Source organism: Ylistrum balloti, unplaced genomic scaffold, assembly GCF_031769215.1.
Source record: "Ylistrum balloti isolate Yb309-2 unplaced genomic scaffold, AGI_CSIRO_Ybal_v1 Utg370056, whole genome shotgun sequence".
Classification (NCBI taxonomy): domain Eukaryota; kingdom Metazoa; phylum Mollusca; class Bivalvia; order Pectinida; family Pectinidae; genus Ylistrum; species Ylistrum balloti.
The window spans coordinates 488,037-502,629 of NW_026782106.1; the positions used below are offsets into that span (position 1 = coordinate 488,037).

Here is a 14,593-nt window from a genome sequence, read left to right on the forward strand (position 1 = left end):
TTGGAAAAAATATAAACAAAGAAGAGATTTACATGGAGACACATGAAAAAGTACAAGAAAAAGAATAGCCTTCTGCTACATCGACGAAACCCGCTATGAAAATCTTGGTGAATCCAAGTAAGTAATGTCACGTTCTTAAATGAGAACAAAGTAAACGGAAATTTGTTCAAGTCGAGGCAATACAATATACACCATGTAAAAATACCTAGGGCAGGGTTGGATATGCTTGTGAACATTTAGCTGTGATGAGAGCGCTGATAAGTTGGATTAAAATGACAGTGTAAATATATATATATAAACCCCAAAACCATTACACGGAGCTAAATTAGCCGAAAACGATATAAATATAGTATCAATATGGACTCCTGGACATCTTTACCACCATACATTTGTAATTAACTACAGTTCCTGTTAATTCCATACCCTTTCTTCGTTATTGTGTCAGAATCCATTTTTAATCATGACAATCATGTGACAGTGCTGTGCAACAATATTTATAAAATTATCTATAATCAAAACAGCCGGTTGGAATAGGTATATAACACGAGACGTGCGAAAGGGATGATGGGATATATGGGAAGGAGAGTGAAATAAACACGGGGTTATATAGATATACAACAAACTAACGACCGGCTGTAATTTATACATGTTGGAAACTATTTCCCCCAAAGTGCAAGTGACATTTTTCCATCAGGCAGTTGGGAAATACAACAATATGTTTTTTCCCAAAACTTTGCGACAATTTACCGAAATGAAATGCTGCAATGCTTCGTGCGTTTGTAAATCAACTTTTCCCAATGTCACATTTATTCGACATGATTTCGTGACAGCTGTCTCTTTAACGCAAACTAAGATAATTACCAGAGAAACCTGAAACAATTTAACTAATTTATATATAAAATACATTTTCGCAAAAACGAAACAGAAAACAAGCTTGTTCCTAACAGAAATATGTAGTGAAATATATTTCCTGCAAATTTCGGAGAAATCTTCCCTTCACTGAATCATTCCCAAATAAGTTTGTTTGTCAATATTCCTCGTATAACATAAAAAAAAACACACTCTTGAATCTCATCTAATGAGATAAGTGAAATTGAATTTTTCATCATCGCGATATTGACTTTAACAACGCCTTGTTCAGAGGATAAAGACAATTCTGATGGTAAAGTGTTTGGCTTTTCAGAACAATGCGATATTCAGGGAACGACAATGGAAAGGGTTTTGACTGTCCTATACAATAACGCCAGAGAAAATTCTAAAAAAAAAACACACTCTGAGAATCTCATCTAATGAGTCATAAACCAAAATAGTAAAGGATTTCGACTTAAACAAATTTTATTGCACATAAGTAACAATAGGATAGAAAAGGAAAAATAATATTTGATTTCCTACACAGTACAGAATCATTCCCCACAAGTTCACGAGACAATAATTTAAACAGAATAACGCATATTTATGTATATCCATTCCCACATAAGGTATCATTTACTATAAATGTCGTGAATTGTCTAATCTATTTATTGCTTGTGATAAGTTTTGAAAACTAGTGACCAATTATTTTGTAAACATTTATTTGCAATCAAATATGTTAAAATTAAACGAATGTTTTAAAACCGTTCAGACGTTCGAAACTGGATCTATACTTTCTTCTTCTGTCCGAGAAATCATCGTGTGTTCGCAGAAAACATTACCTGTCATGATCGTCAATTTCTCGAGATAATATTCAATATGTCTATACAAACCATCCTGAATGACATAATTCTGAAATTCATACTAAGAGGCCCTAGCGCATACAGACAGTGTACAATTTACAGCAGTTAGTTAAAAGATAGGCCCTGATGGAATCCCACATATAACACATAAAATAACGGAAATTCATTAATAAATACTATAAAATAAGGGCACATGCATATGGATATGAATAATTAAATCAAAAGAAACTCTCCACTAGAATTAGTTTTTCAAGTGTGTATTGAAAAAAATAATAATGTCTTGATGTCGGTAACTGAGATCGACGTACGACCCCAGGAAAATTCGACTGATGTGTATAATGTCCTTCCAACTCATCGAAATTGTATTCGTAAATTCAATACTGAAAACATAAGCACTTTTTTTGTACTTTTTTTTTTCGGTAGCAGCGCACGTCAATTTTCGAAGATAGGATTTAAATTACCTCTGATCACGCTGTATTAGTGACAGTTGCCTAAAAATTGGTACATGTATACGCCGTGTCGAAATTGCATTTGAAACCGGGGAAACTCCCGTGTTACATAATGCTTCAGATATCAACTTTGACGATCTGTGAAAAATAACACATGACATGTCCATATTTTTCTGTTAATTGGTATTTGGGTATATCTAATTGAAATTACATGTCCAAATTCATCGGAATAGATCATTCTTCAGGCGGTTACTATAAGTATATATAAGTACTATAACAGAAATCAACAAACTAATGGAACACTACAGATATTTACAACGTATTTCGTTAGAATGGCATAAAATCAAAATCGATGATATTTAAATTAGTGTAATTTTTTATTCTGATGTTAAATCCACATTTCATGATTTACATCGACAAGACATGAAGACAAAACACATGATAACTTAATCCTTTTCTGCAGACATTACTACATTGCCTGCACACAAAAAGAATTAATCTTTCTTGATAACGAAGGAAACCCCAGAAACACTGACTAATCATGTTTCAGTATTACGGTATTTAGATTTTCTCTCAGCTTTACATGGGATTCCTGAATTCCATAAGAATCCATATATACAGAGTGTCATACAGTGATACTCTAGTTGTTCAATTAAACTTTTGCCAAAGTTTCTTACTACCACTCTTAGTTCTATCATATGAAGGTGACAGTCTTATAGTGATACTGCTTACTTGATAAATGGATTAATATATCTGGATTTTGAATGAAACCGGGGAGTTCTGGACGAATCTTGAATATCCCCTTATCTAAAACCATTACTTCAATAAGAACATGTCTTTTCGAACTCCCCATTTTAAACTGAAGGAACGCTTCCCCTTGTTATGAGTTTTTTGTTCCAAGAAAGGTGAACGGCGGTACTAATATATGGTTGTGAGCTACACTGAAGAATTCTTTTCGTAAAAAAAGAAATATACGGAAAATGAATTCCTACAGATAATCGAATTTCGAATTTTTGCTTTACAATATCTTCGTTAAGTTTGGGGGTAAGATCTTCTAATAAACTACCTTTGAGAAGAAACTTTTCCCATCTTACTTATTTTTGTTTTCATGTCAGGCTTTCAGATACATTTGTCTCCTTTTGTGAATATGCCATTTCTTCAGAGGAACATATCTGCAAAACCAACTTTAAATAACCAAAAATTGCATGGATGGTGTCTTCGACGAAACTACCGACACTTATCCTCCCGGATAACATGGTTTTATTGTCCTTGTACCTTTTAGGAGTCAGCGTGTAAATACGTTTATAACAAATTCATTTATTTGGTCATCTGACACTGAAAACAGCAAAGGTATGTTATAGATTATTTTGGACATCGATGTCATCCATTTTGGAACTGCAAACAACTATATCTTTTTATCAATACATATCTACCTTCATCACCAAGCTGCAAAATCTAGATTTTATTTGAAATTAAAGACCGAATTCAAACCTGTTTGTCTATAACCATGAAAATAGCGAATATGTTTTATCGAAAGAAATTATGTGACAAAAAAATATGAAATCACTAAAACGCTATGTCAAATCTAAAGAAAAGCCAGTGTACTGATAATGCTTTACAACCATTACAATGCCAACCTTTATATAACACAAGGAAACGTTGGATACATGGTTACTTATGTCGCAGCACAACATTCTTTCCACGATAAAAAAAGGCAAAGCAAATACATCCAATTTTCATCTCTATTTTATTAACAAACAGAAGAAAATGACACTCACTACGTTCACACAACATAATAATGCTATTTAAAAGATTGTAAAACAAGAAATCACGTTAAGACTGATATCAATTCTACTACAATTGAACTTTATTCCTTTTCGCGAAATATTTTACACGAGAGAGTTAGATGATAGAAAATAAGGCAGAATCAAACCGAGCTAATGTATATGGATTTTTGTTGTTGTTTTTTTTTTTTTTTTTTTGGTATTTTTTAAAATTGATTTTATTCTTTTCCACTTGATCCATTTAATCATACGTATGTTTACATTTCAATTTGTTTGATTAAGATAATAATTGTTTTATCAGCAGATGTAATCTACCTGTCATAACAAGTATGTGTCACTGAAGTCAATATACATGTACATAAAGCTTAATTCAATACTTATCATATTTTGAAAATGCGAGATATTTATATTTAATTGTAATAGCTACATCTTATTATTACAAGGTATTTACAAAAACACTCATTCATTTACACCTATAAACATTTTCCTCGGTCAATCACAGGCAAGGTGGTCTTATAGAGGATAAATGACAAGAGTTCTTAACAAGACACTGATGGTAATATGGAATTAAACGTCCGTTATAACAGGAAGGCAAAAGTTAAAAACAAGAATCAATGAGATAGTTATTTAATGTACAAAATGCAATTAATGATGATTTAAACCGCTCTGCATAAACACATCATTTATAACGATGAATAACATTGAGTTTGGAAGGTTCAAAGATGTACATCGAATATTTCAATGTTAGTTGACCTCGCAACTGTTTGGTTTTCTATTTAATTCTGATTTGTGTGACAGAATAACATATTAAACCTTGCGTCACTTTGGCTTTCATTAGTTACACGTGATTTACGTAAGCAAGTGACCATTGAATATGAATCTGTTACTCATTCCTAACAGTGTAACCTAACTCACATTTCACCTGTGTGAGAGTGTGGGTCCTATTTTCACCATAATTTTGACACCTTTCATTCTCTATACAAACTCTGACTTATAACGAATGACAGATATATGGTTAATACTGCCCTAAGTGTATCATTTTTAAATGGGTTTAATTAAAATGACTACACTCAATTGATCAATTCAGCGGGATGTCTCATCACTTTGATTTATCCTAAGACCAAATGTATTCATCACATGAAATTGACGTCATTAAGACTGAACCCTTAAATATAAATATTATGCTATATTACTAATAGAAAGACAAGATGTTGTGTGCTACCGCCGTGTTTCTTCATACACTTGCTAGCAGCATGGAAAACAGAATTATGACTTATTCTGGAAACAAGATTTACATAGTTTTCACAATAACGTATCTTTATAATCAAAACTTCTATGATTTTAGTAATTTTAGAAATGTTAATTAACACAAGAAAGAAATTTTAAAAAGATATATTGCGTCGAATGTTATTTAAGATATTCATTTTAACAAAGATAAAATTAATTTGATGCCAAATGTATTTATTCTGATATCTTGCAGATATATTTATACGCCATGTATTTCTAGTGAATATTTCACTGTTTTTACCACTAATTCGGGCTGACCAGGTGAACCGCAGCCTCTCTGAATGCTATATCGTATTTTGTTCCTAGGAAAAACAATTAATTGGATGACTTCGCTTGGAATGCGTTAAAGACCTCTCAGGTGTTCTACCTTAAATGTTACTTGGTGATCCCGAGGCCGTGTCAACCAGTGATCTAGCCAGGCAAAGAGGTACTAGTCACAGATAAAACCATTATCAAATAAGATAAAGATAATTGTAGTTCACAATTCGTCACCACATCTTTTTCCTACGTCTGTTTTGGATAATTCATTAGATTTGAAATAGTGACATTCTAAGCAACTTGTAAAGTTTTAATTGAATTGAAGTCAATGATGATATGAGTAATATCAGTAACAGTTTTAGTTTCCCTGATCATGTCAGGAAACAATATTTCAGTATACAGTGTACCTATCTTTTTTAATACATGTATGTTTATATTACAGGCACACGACACAACACCGAGGTGGCCATGACCTAGTTTCAAAAGCATCTCACTAGTTTTTGTTTATTTTTTTGTTTTTTGTTTTTTGTTTTTTTGTTTTTTTTCCGGACATGGATATTTTCCGCTTTCTCTCAAAAAAGCAAGATAAATTAATCCATCTGTTTTCATTCATTTCGGGTGTTGAAATGCTTGTAAAGTGCTCGCTGGTACATTATAGAATTTGTATAATGGGTGAAATATATACAATATCGCAGTGAACCAATATATAATAATATTTTGAATATTGCTGTTTACATTTAAGGCAATTGTATTGAATCTTATGAAATGAATACGTTCTGACTACCCTGACTACATGGATAATAACCACAGTCATTTAGATAAATTTACATTTGACTAATACACATGTTAGTTATCAGATTATCACTACTTTATGCCTTCATAATTTGATACACCGATAAAGGATCAGTATGTCGCTGTCTCTTTCTGGTCTGTGGCCATCCCATACACTTTGTTATCAACGGACATCGTGCCATTTACATCAGCCAATCGTTTCCTGTTAAAAAAGAACAACATTTTGAGTTTTAAACATTCATTTAGTTATCATTTGTAGGAGACGGAGATGCTTCTATAGACGTATATAAGATTATCTGGATTGTACAAAGTATTGTACAAAAGACAAAAAAGTATCGCTCCTTTTAATTAGAATTAGATAGAGTAGCGCCAATTAGGGAATTAAGCTCAACAATAAGGTTTGTCCTTCTAAAATTCGTCATTGTCGAGGGAATTAAGTGTCTAGAAGGTGACTAAGAAGTTAGTACAGTCTAAAATGAGCAAAATACATGTCAAAGTATTGATGTTGAAAGTGCTCTTATCTACTTTAATACAAATTTCGCACTTTTAAGTGAGTATTGATTTTATTATTACAAAAGAAAGTAATTGTCTGTGTAAGATTCTGAAACATGTCCTTATTTGTACGTAAATTATTCTCCTTTAACAGAAATTGTTGCGATAAATATTGATGATTCAACAGCATTAAAAATACTTTTCATGATGAGGGTCAAGTTATAAATAGGGCATTCCTGTTAATGTATTACTTCATACCAGATCTTAGTGTCACATCATAGTATAGGGGTTATAATTTTCATGAGTCATAAACTTTCGCGATTTTCTTTTTAAACGATTGAATTTCATCTTCACAGATTTTGCGATCTGAATGTAATAGAACACTAATGCAAACTCATTATTTCACGAATTAAATTTCCGCTATAGTTACTTTCATGTACTGCTAAATATTGAAAACATCATTCCCGCGAAAATAAGCGACTTTATGGTATTTAAATATAAAATGTAGGTCAGGTGTGTATTTATTTTCAGTGAGTTAAGATTAATTTCAACTTCAATTCCAATTACAATTGTACTTTTTAAATTCTATGAGACATATATGATTAATTATTTTAAGTTGAAATCTTATTGTATAGCAATGTGTTTTGTGTAGCGACTTCAAACAGTATTGTGACAAAGTTTTACAAAAATTACCTGCGAAGAAGAATACCAAATACAACAGCCAGTAGACCAACTGCCACACACCCGCCAACTGCCATGCCCACTATGACATCTTGTCAGTAAAACAAAAGGAACCGTACTGTATTATACGTCATCAAAGTTATAACAGCCAGTCAAATTCTAATATAAAATATCATGAACAGACGCATCATTTCCTGACTTCAGGACAACAGATTTAATTCTATACTCTCAATAATCGAAGCAGGGGAACGTCCATTATGTTAAAACAAGTAAATTTCCTTCAGAAATATTACACACCGTTTACAGTAACGCAGTGTGACAGGTCTTACAGTTCAGAAGCAACCTACCGGTGTCATTCGTTGATTTTTTCGGATTCGGATTTCCTTGTTGTGAAGCACTAATGGGTGTCCCTGTGATAACAAAATTAAAATAAAATTTTTATAACCGTCGAGTTTTCTGAAATTACTTAGAACTATTTACGTAGACTCGCTCTTCTAAATGTAAACGAGGAGGAGAGCCATTCCTTAAAAGTGACACTCGTGTTCATTTAAAGAAATAAAAGAAAGAAATAACAAGTATTTTAGAAATGATTTTCAGTCAGTAGATATTGTGTTTGTACATACGTTTTACACCTTTCGGTGGTACATATATGTTTGGAGTGTATGTTGTTCTTTTAGTCTGAGGTCTGGCATTTGATGTCATAGCGGGTCTTGGTGTCCTATTTGGTCTTAAGGTGCTCCTTTGCATAACAGGTGGTTTAGCGGTAGACGGCCTCGCTGTGGTACCTGGTGCTAATGTCTGTTTATTCACTGGCTTCGTATTGACACTTGAATTTGGCCGTGGAGTTGTCTGAGGGGCCGGAGTTGTATTTGGTCTCGGAGTTGTCTGAGGGGCCGGGCTTGGTCTCAGAGTTGTCTGATGACGAGGTGTTGTTTTTGACGTTGGTCTCGGAGTTGAGTGAGGAGGGACAGCCGTTGACACGACAATAGCTGATAAAGCTGTTCATCAAAAGGAAAAGAAAAAAACCCATTAATTTTGTATTGAAAAAGAATGAACAATGTAGAAAAAAAATCAAGTTACTTGTGAGCTACGAGCTGACAAATAGAAATATCCAAAAAAAATAATCCAACCCAGTTAAGCGCTAAGAATGATACTACTTTGGTGTTTGAAGACCGTGAGCCAAAACTTCAAATGGCGCATATTAGCTCACCTTCTTGGCGAAGGGGAAATATTCTACTGAACCTCAAAACGAAGGTCTTATGCTGTATGAAGCCGTTTAAAGGAAAGACATACTTAGAAACCTTATTCATAGAATTCACATTCAGACGAGGATCGTTCTCGATTCTGTGCGAGTCAAAGGATTTTCATTTTACCGGGCTTTTGCCGATATGAAATGAAATTCATGACGATTTTTATAAATTTTATGTAATATGTAAACGAAAGTAGTGTCATATTTATCACACAATCTAGATATTTTGCAAATATTCTCGAAAAAACATCATATCTTTAAATCATTAGATTGGCGATGTTCTCGCCTATGTCTTCCTTTGTTGACGTCGAAATTCCTATTGGGAGCAGCAGTATTCATAGATATTTATGTTATTGGTATTATAACACTGATAACAGTATAGTTATGCTATAAATAGAATTATGACATGGATCTTACCATTCAAACCATCATTGTAAGCGAAACTCGCAACAATGACTTTGCTTTGTTTAAATCTGGAAAGGGAACACAATGTCTTCCTTTTATCTTAACAGCTAACTTGCGAGATATTGTCAACTAAAAATGACGAAATATAGCCAATATATTGTAGCTACATCATTTGGTCATCGATAATAACTAAGTAAGAAAGCTTGAAAAAAGTTAGACTTTCCATTCTACAACCGTAGACATAACACTCCCGTGACACAATAATGATGGACAGTTGTTTGCTAGATGACTTGCACTATTACAACAAGAAAGGAGCGACTTGTAAACAAAGTCTTTATCCACATTGAAAAGTATAAGGAGATAAAAACCTTTTGGAAGATAATTGTCTTCTGTATAACCGACGACACCCGCCATGTAAGCAATATCATATTCCCAAATGAAAACAAAATTAACAACAAGAAAACCACCAGATAAATTAGAGAGCATCGAAGATAACTTGATATTTTTCAAAGAAATGGGAGACTGTTAGTGATATTGTTCTCATTATCTGCACATACCGTATTCACATATGTAAGAGTAGGAGTAATGGAGTCCTCCACATGGATAATCATGCCACTTCCCTCCGTCGTCCAATCTCATTTCGGCGCAATCTTCAAAGGTTGAAGTAGAGAAGAAGAATCCATGATGTGTTGTAGGCCCTTGTCCTTGATGCCAGTTTCCATACTTCATCAGAGTACCTATAAAAATTTACAATGATTTAGATAAAAGTATAACAAGATCATACAAAGCGTCATTTCTCTTCTCGTAAACGAGTTTAACAAGCAAACAATTTACATAATTGTATTTAATGAAAAATTGTCTCGAATAGGTTCGTGCTTGGTTTGAGTTTTGTCATATAAAAATTCTTTCCGCTTTTAGACACTAGCTACTCAATTCCATGGTTCGAAACACTATTCATGATGTCTAAAATTTGTTACCAGTCCAAATATTTACCATCAACCCACACCCAAGTTCCTTCCCTGTCTCTGTCGGACCCTCCAATCCAAAGTCCTTTGTAGCGCCAATGGAGATTCCTCAGAGTATTATAAACAAATGCTTGTTTTCCAGCATCCTTTATTGTCACTAAGTCACCTCCCCTGCTTTTGCAATCGGTCCTGGCTTTGGTCCATGTTCTCTCGGTGACGACAAACTGGAGACATTTGCCACCATAAACCTTCAGGTAATTGTTTCGAGGTACTGACCCTGGGCAATGTGTTACGTCGGTGTTGGTTTGAGCTGTTAAAAGTATTTCATTGTTAAAGTAGACATAAAGTATTTTGAAGTCTTATCTTTACATGAAATATTTTGGTAGTCTTGGTTTGCGCAAATCAGGCACCAGAAAGTCCAGCGAGCTATGCAACTATGAATTCGATAAAACCGTATTTTTTTTCCTTTTCCGTAGCTTTCTTGTGCAATTCCTTTCTGTATCTATCTATTTGTAGCCTGGTTATTCACAGTGTGCAATTTCAAAGTTGGATCTCAAAAATTCGTGTGCATCAAAAGTGAAATCAAAAATGTTTTACATTGCAAGGTTTTGCACATGAAATTGGAATAGTCAACCCTACTAGTATTTTAATTATTTTTTGACAAAGGCTTGCGAAGAAGTTTTTTTCCTACAAATAGACGTGGAAAAACATAAGCAGCAACAAAAACAAAAAACACAAAACAAAAATAATCACAATATATTATTAACACAAATAAGATACTTACAGATTACGACGCCAATTAAACCGAGTATGATTAGCAGAAGCATGGTTGTTATTACGATGTATACCTTCTGTTATGTTTCGTAGCAGGATGGATAAGTGATATGGATCTGCGCATGTGTACTGTACGATCTTTGCCCTGTTTCATCGTACGATTGAGCTACTAACATTGCAATCATTGCAAGAAAACAATATATCAGTAAGCCGTTTATCATTAATATAGATAGGATTGGTGTAGTGGTAATATTTATTTAACCATTTAAATCCTTATACTGATGAACTTGAATTACACTTGACAAAGTCCTGCTATCGGTTTTTTGATATTGTATCTCCCCAGTGACTGGTAACACATACATTATCAGATACATAAGTGATAAAGTAAGGATAGGTACATAAAGACAAGATAAGATAAAAATATACACATAAATTAACACGATATCAGTCTTACTAAGAATTGATAGACAAGTCTTCGGCAACTTTTAATCATTGTAGATACAGTTACGGTAGATTATACTACCAATGTTTTTACTGATTTTTATTTTTTACCATGACCATGGAACATATATAATATCTATTACACATACACAAAGAGAGATGTAGGTTATGGATGCTGTTTATCTGTAATACTTATTTTCAAACATGTAAAGTAACAGTACTGGTGATGTTTTCGTTTTATTTTACTTATTTTTGTCTTGTTTGTTTTAATATAATTATTATTATCATTAATATTAACAAATTTAGTGGGGAACACTCTTAACACTATCAAGTAGTTTACATATACCACGAATATAGCATAAATTGTGTCTATATACCTCTTTATCCCTCGTAGATTTGCAGGGTCACGATGGTGTCTATATATCTCTCTACCTCTCGTAGATCTACAGGGTCACGTTGGTGTCTATATACCTCTTTACCCCTCTTAGATCTACATGGTCACGTTGGTGTCTATATACTTCTTTACACCTCGTAGATATACAGGGTCACGATGGTGTCTATATACTTCTTTACCCCTCTTAGATCTACAGGGCCACGTTGGTGTCTATATACCTCTTTACCTCTCGTAGATCTACAGGGTCACGTTGGTGTCTATATATCTCTCTACCTCTCGTAGATCTACAGGGTCACGTTTGTGTCTATATACCTCTTTACCCCTCTTAGATCTACAGGGTCACGTTGGTGTCTATATACTTCTTTACACCTCTTATATCTACAGGGTCACGTTGGTGTCTATATACCTCTTTACCCCTCTTAGATCTACAGGGTCACGATGGTGTCTATATACTTCTTTACACCTCTTATATCTACAGGGTCACGTTGGTGTCTATATACCTCTTTACCCCTCTTAGATCTACAGGGTCACGATGGTGTCTATATACCTCTTTACCTCTCGTAGATCTACAGGGTCAAGTTGGTGTCTTTATACCCACGTTGGTGTCTCTATACATCTTTACTTATGATCGAGAAATAAAGTTATTGACGAGTAACTACCAATCTATATTTGTTCGATCTCTTCGGAATTTCCTCCTTAGCCTCCGAGGTTTATGATTTAGACCCAAATTATCACTGACGAGTCCTAGAAGGACGAAACAGCTGTATGATGTTGCATTACTGACGAGTCCTAGATAGACGATACAGCTGTATGATGCAGTCTATTTCATTATTTGGCTTTATGGTATGTACTTCTAAATTTGTCTTTAAAAATGCACCTCTCCTTTTCGTCTTTTGCCCAATCGTATGAAAATGTGCTTTATTAATTTATTGTCCTGTCATACACTTAGTAATGTATTGTGGCATTGATTCAATTTTCATTAAGCAATAAACGAGTATCTATTTTAATAGAATGCGCTAACACTATTTCAATTAACCTTGTGTTAGCTGAGGATATTAAAAACTATTTTCAAAACTATTATAAAAGAGGTCAATCATTGACCAAATTATTCATTCACAGTATGTAATCGTTAATGGATTATCTTTTTCTGGCCTTTTTCTCTCTCAGTTTCATGATATCTGAAAGTTTTCTGATTCAAACTCTCACAATACAGTTTGATTGTTATGTATCTGTAAAAGATAGCAGATAATCTTTCATTGAAACAAGATATTTTGATATTTATGTGTCCCTGAGTCAGTGTACTTGCAATCTCTTATCTAATGTTGTATATGTAAATAAACGATTGGGGTTAAATCGATAATAATTGCCAGGGGTCGTGAACTGATCAAACCTAGATAGAAGATTTAAGATATCATAACATTTGTATCTGAGCATTCTTGAGAATTAAATAGACAAAACATATTTGGTTTCATTTATTGCAGATACTGCAGCAAGTTCATCTCACTTCATACAACACATGGTACTAGATAGTAGGATTATGGTGATAACTGTGAATCGTCATTCTCTATGACAACAGTAAATATAATTGATTTATATTATTCCCCTTACTCAAACGTAGTATATGCCCAACACTTGTGAAGTAAAACTTTAAATGTGTTCCATGTTCGTTACTAGTGGTTTCACTGATAGAAAATTGTTTACTTTTCATAAAAACAACCAACAATACCAAAATGTGAACAAAATCATACTCCAAATTCAATAACACTAAGGCAAAATATGAACATACGAAGAAATAATAACATGGTAACTCCTGAAAAAGATAATAAAACCAAGTGTTCCGGTGGAGTAGGCGTCTTCTGCTTCCTAGACGGCACATGCCGTAAAGTAAATCTTGGTCAAACTTCATATTCATTTCGATGTATGATTTAATTTTCAACAAGATATCAACCGATCTCATAGATTTCTACATTATGATAATTAACATCGCAGACTATAAACATTTTGTATAAATATATCAGGATGTAAATTAATAAGTTATCGCTATTTTGACCTAAATTGATAATGTTCAACTCGATATCTAGGTCAGCTATCACTATATCAATATATTTGTGTAGACGACTGTGCATATTTTTCTGATGAGGCGTGTTTACAAGTATCTTTTCCTTTCTGTAATGAAAACACAGTATGCTACTGTACTGGGGTTCCTCTTGGTTCTTCTGTCGTTGATACTTTCGTAACCCATGTTGAAAATTAATTCCATTTTGCTCATGTAAAAATCACACAATTCGATTATGTATACTATTCAGCAGACTTACATCTGTGTTTAGAATGCCCAGGATTTGGATCAATTTTCAGTCTACGGCCTGCCAAAGTTAGGTGAATGAGTAGGAGTTTATTGTGTAATGTTTCGGGTTGACGGTATTTATAAATCATTATAACAGCAGAGTACTGCATTTGATAAATGAATATAACAGAATGACCATGACGCATGTTTCTCAAACTGTGGTTTCATCTTCGACAGGTAAATACACTACATTTAAAAGAGTTGAGTTTGTTAATAATTCATTATTTGTATATAATGTAGGCTATGTCTTTTTGTCTTTTAAAGGGATTGTCTCCCTTGACTTGTAAGTTAAACGTTCATCTGTAGTTTAACAGATGATAAACGAGATTATTCAAATACCGATTACGTCATAGCGATACATTCCGGTGGGAATATATTTGTTTTTTATTTAATTGCATTTACATAGGTTGTGTAACAACAGCTTGATTGGTGGTCCAGGGTTACGTCACGATATACATAAAGATACTGTTGCTAAATATGTTTAAATAGCATGCGACATATCCCCGTGGTACCGCTTTTGACATACTAGTCGAAAATCAATCATCGAAACAAGTTAGATTTAGGTT

The 14,593-nt window shown here is 33.6% G+C and overlaps 1 protein-coding gene across 1 annotated transcript; it reads right to left on the reverse strand.

Moving 5' to 3' along the window:
• Positions 1-6,393: 6,393 nt before the first annotated feature.
• Positions 6,394-11,002, reverse strand: LOC132549356 (uncharacterized). Its single transcript, XM_060213284.1, has 7 exons — positions 10,984-11,002; positions 10,103-10,384; positions 9,667-9,846; positions 8,079-8,453; positions 7,803-7,865; positions 7,468-7,546; positions 6,394-6,484 (listed from the first exon to the last, which is right to left on the reverse strand). The coding sequence occupies exons 1-7, from the start codon at positions 11,000-11,002 to the stop codon at positions 6,394-6,396; spliced, it is 1,089 nt and encodes a 362-aa protein (XP_060069267.1).
• Between the last annotated feature and the right edge of the window lie 3,591 nt (positions 11,003-14,593).

Bases quoted from the DNA above. Each gene is read 5' to 3' on its own strand.
- LOC132549356 (XM_060213284.1), bottom strand. The intron at 7,866-8,078 runs GTATGTACAAAC...TTGTTATCACAG, and splicing joins ACCACCGAAAGGTGTAAAAC to GGACACCCATTAGTGCTTCA. The intron at 6,485-7,467 runs GTAATTTTTGTA...CTTTTTTAACAG, and splicing joins TTTGGTATTCTTCTTCGCAG to GAAACGATTGGCTGATGTAA.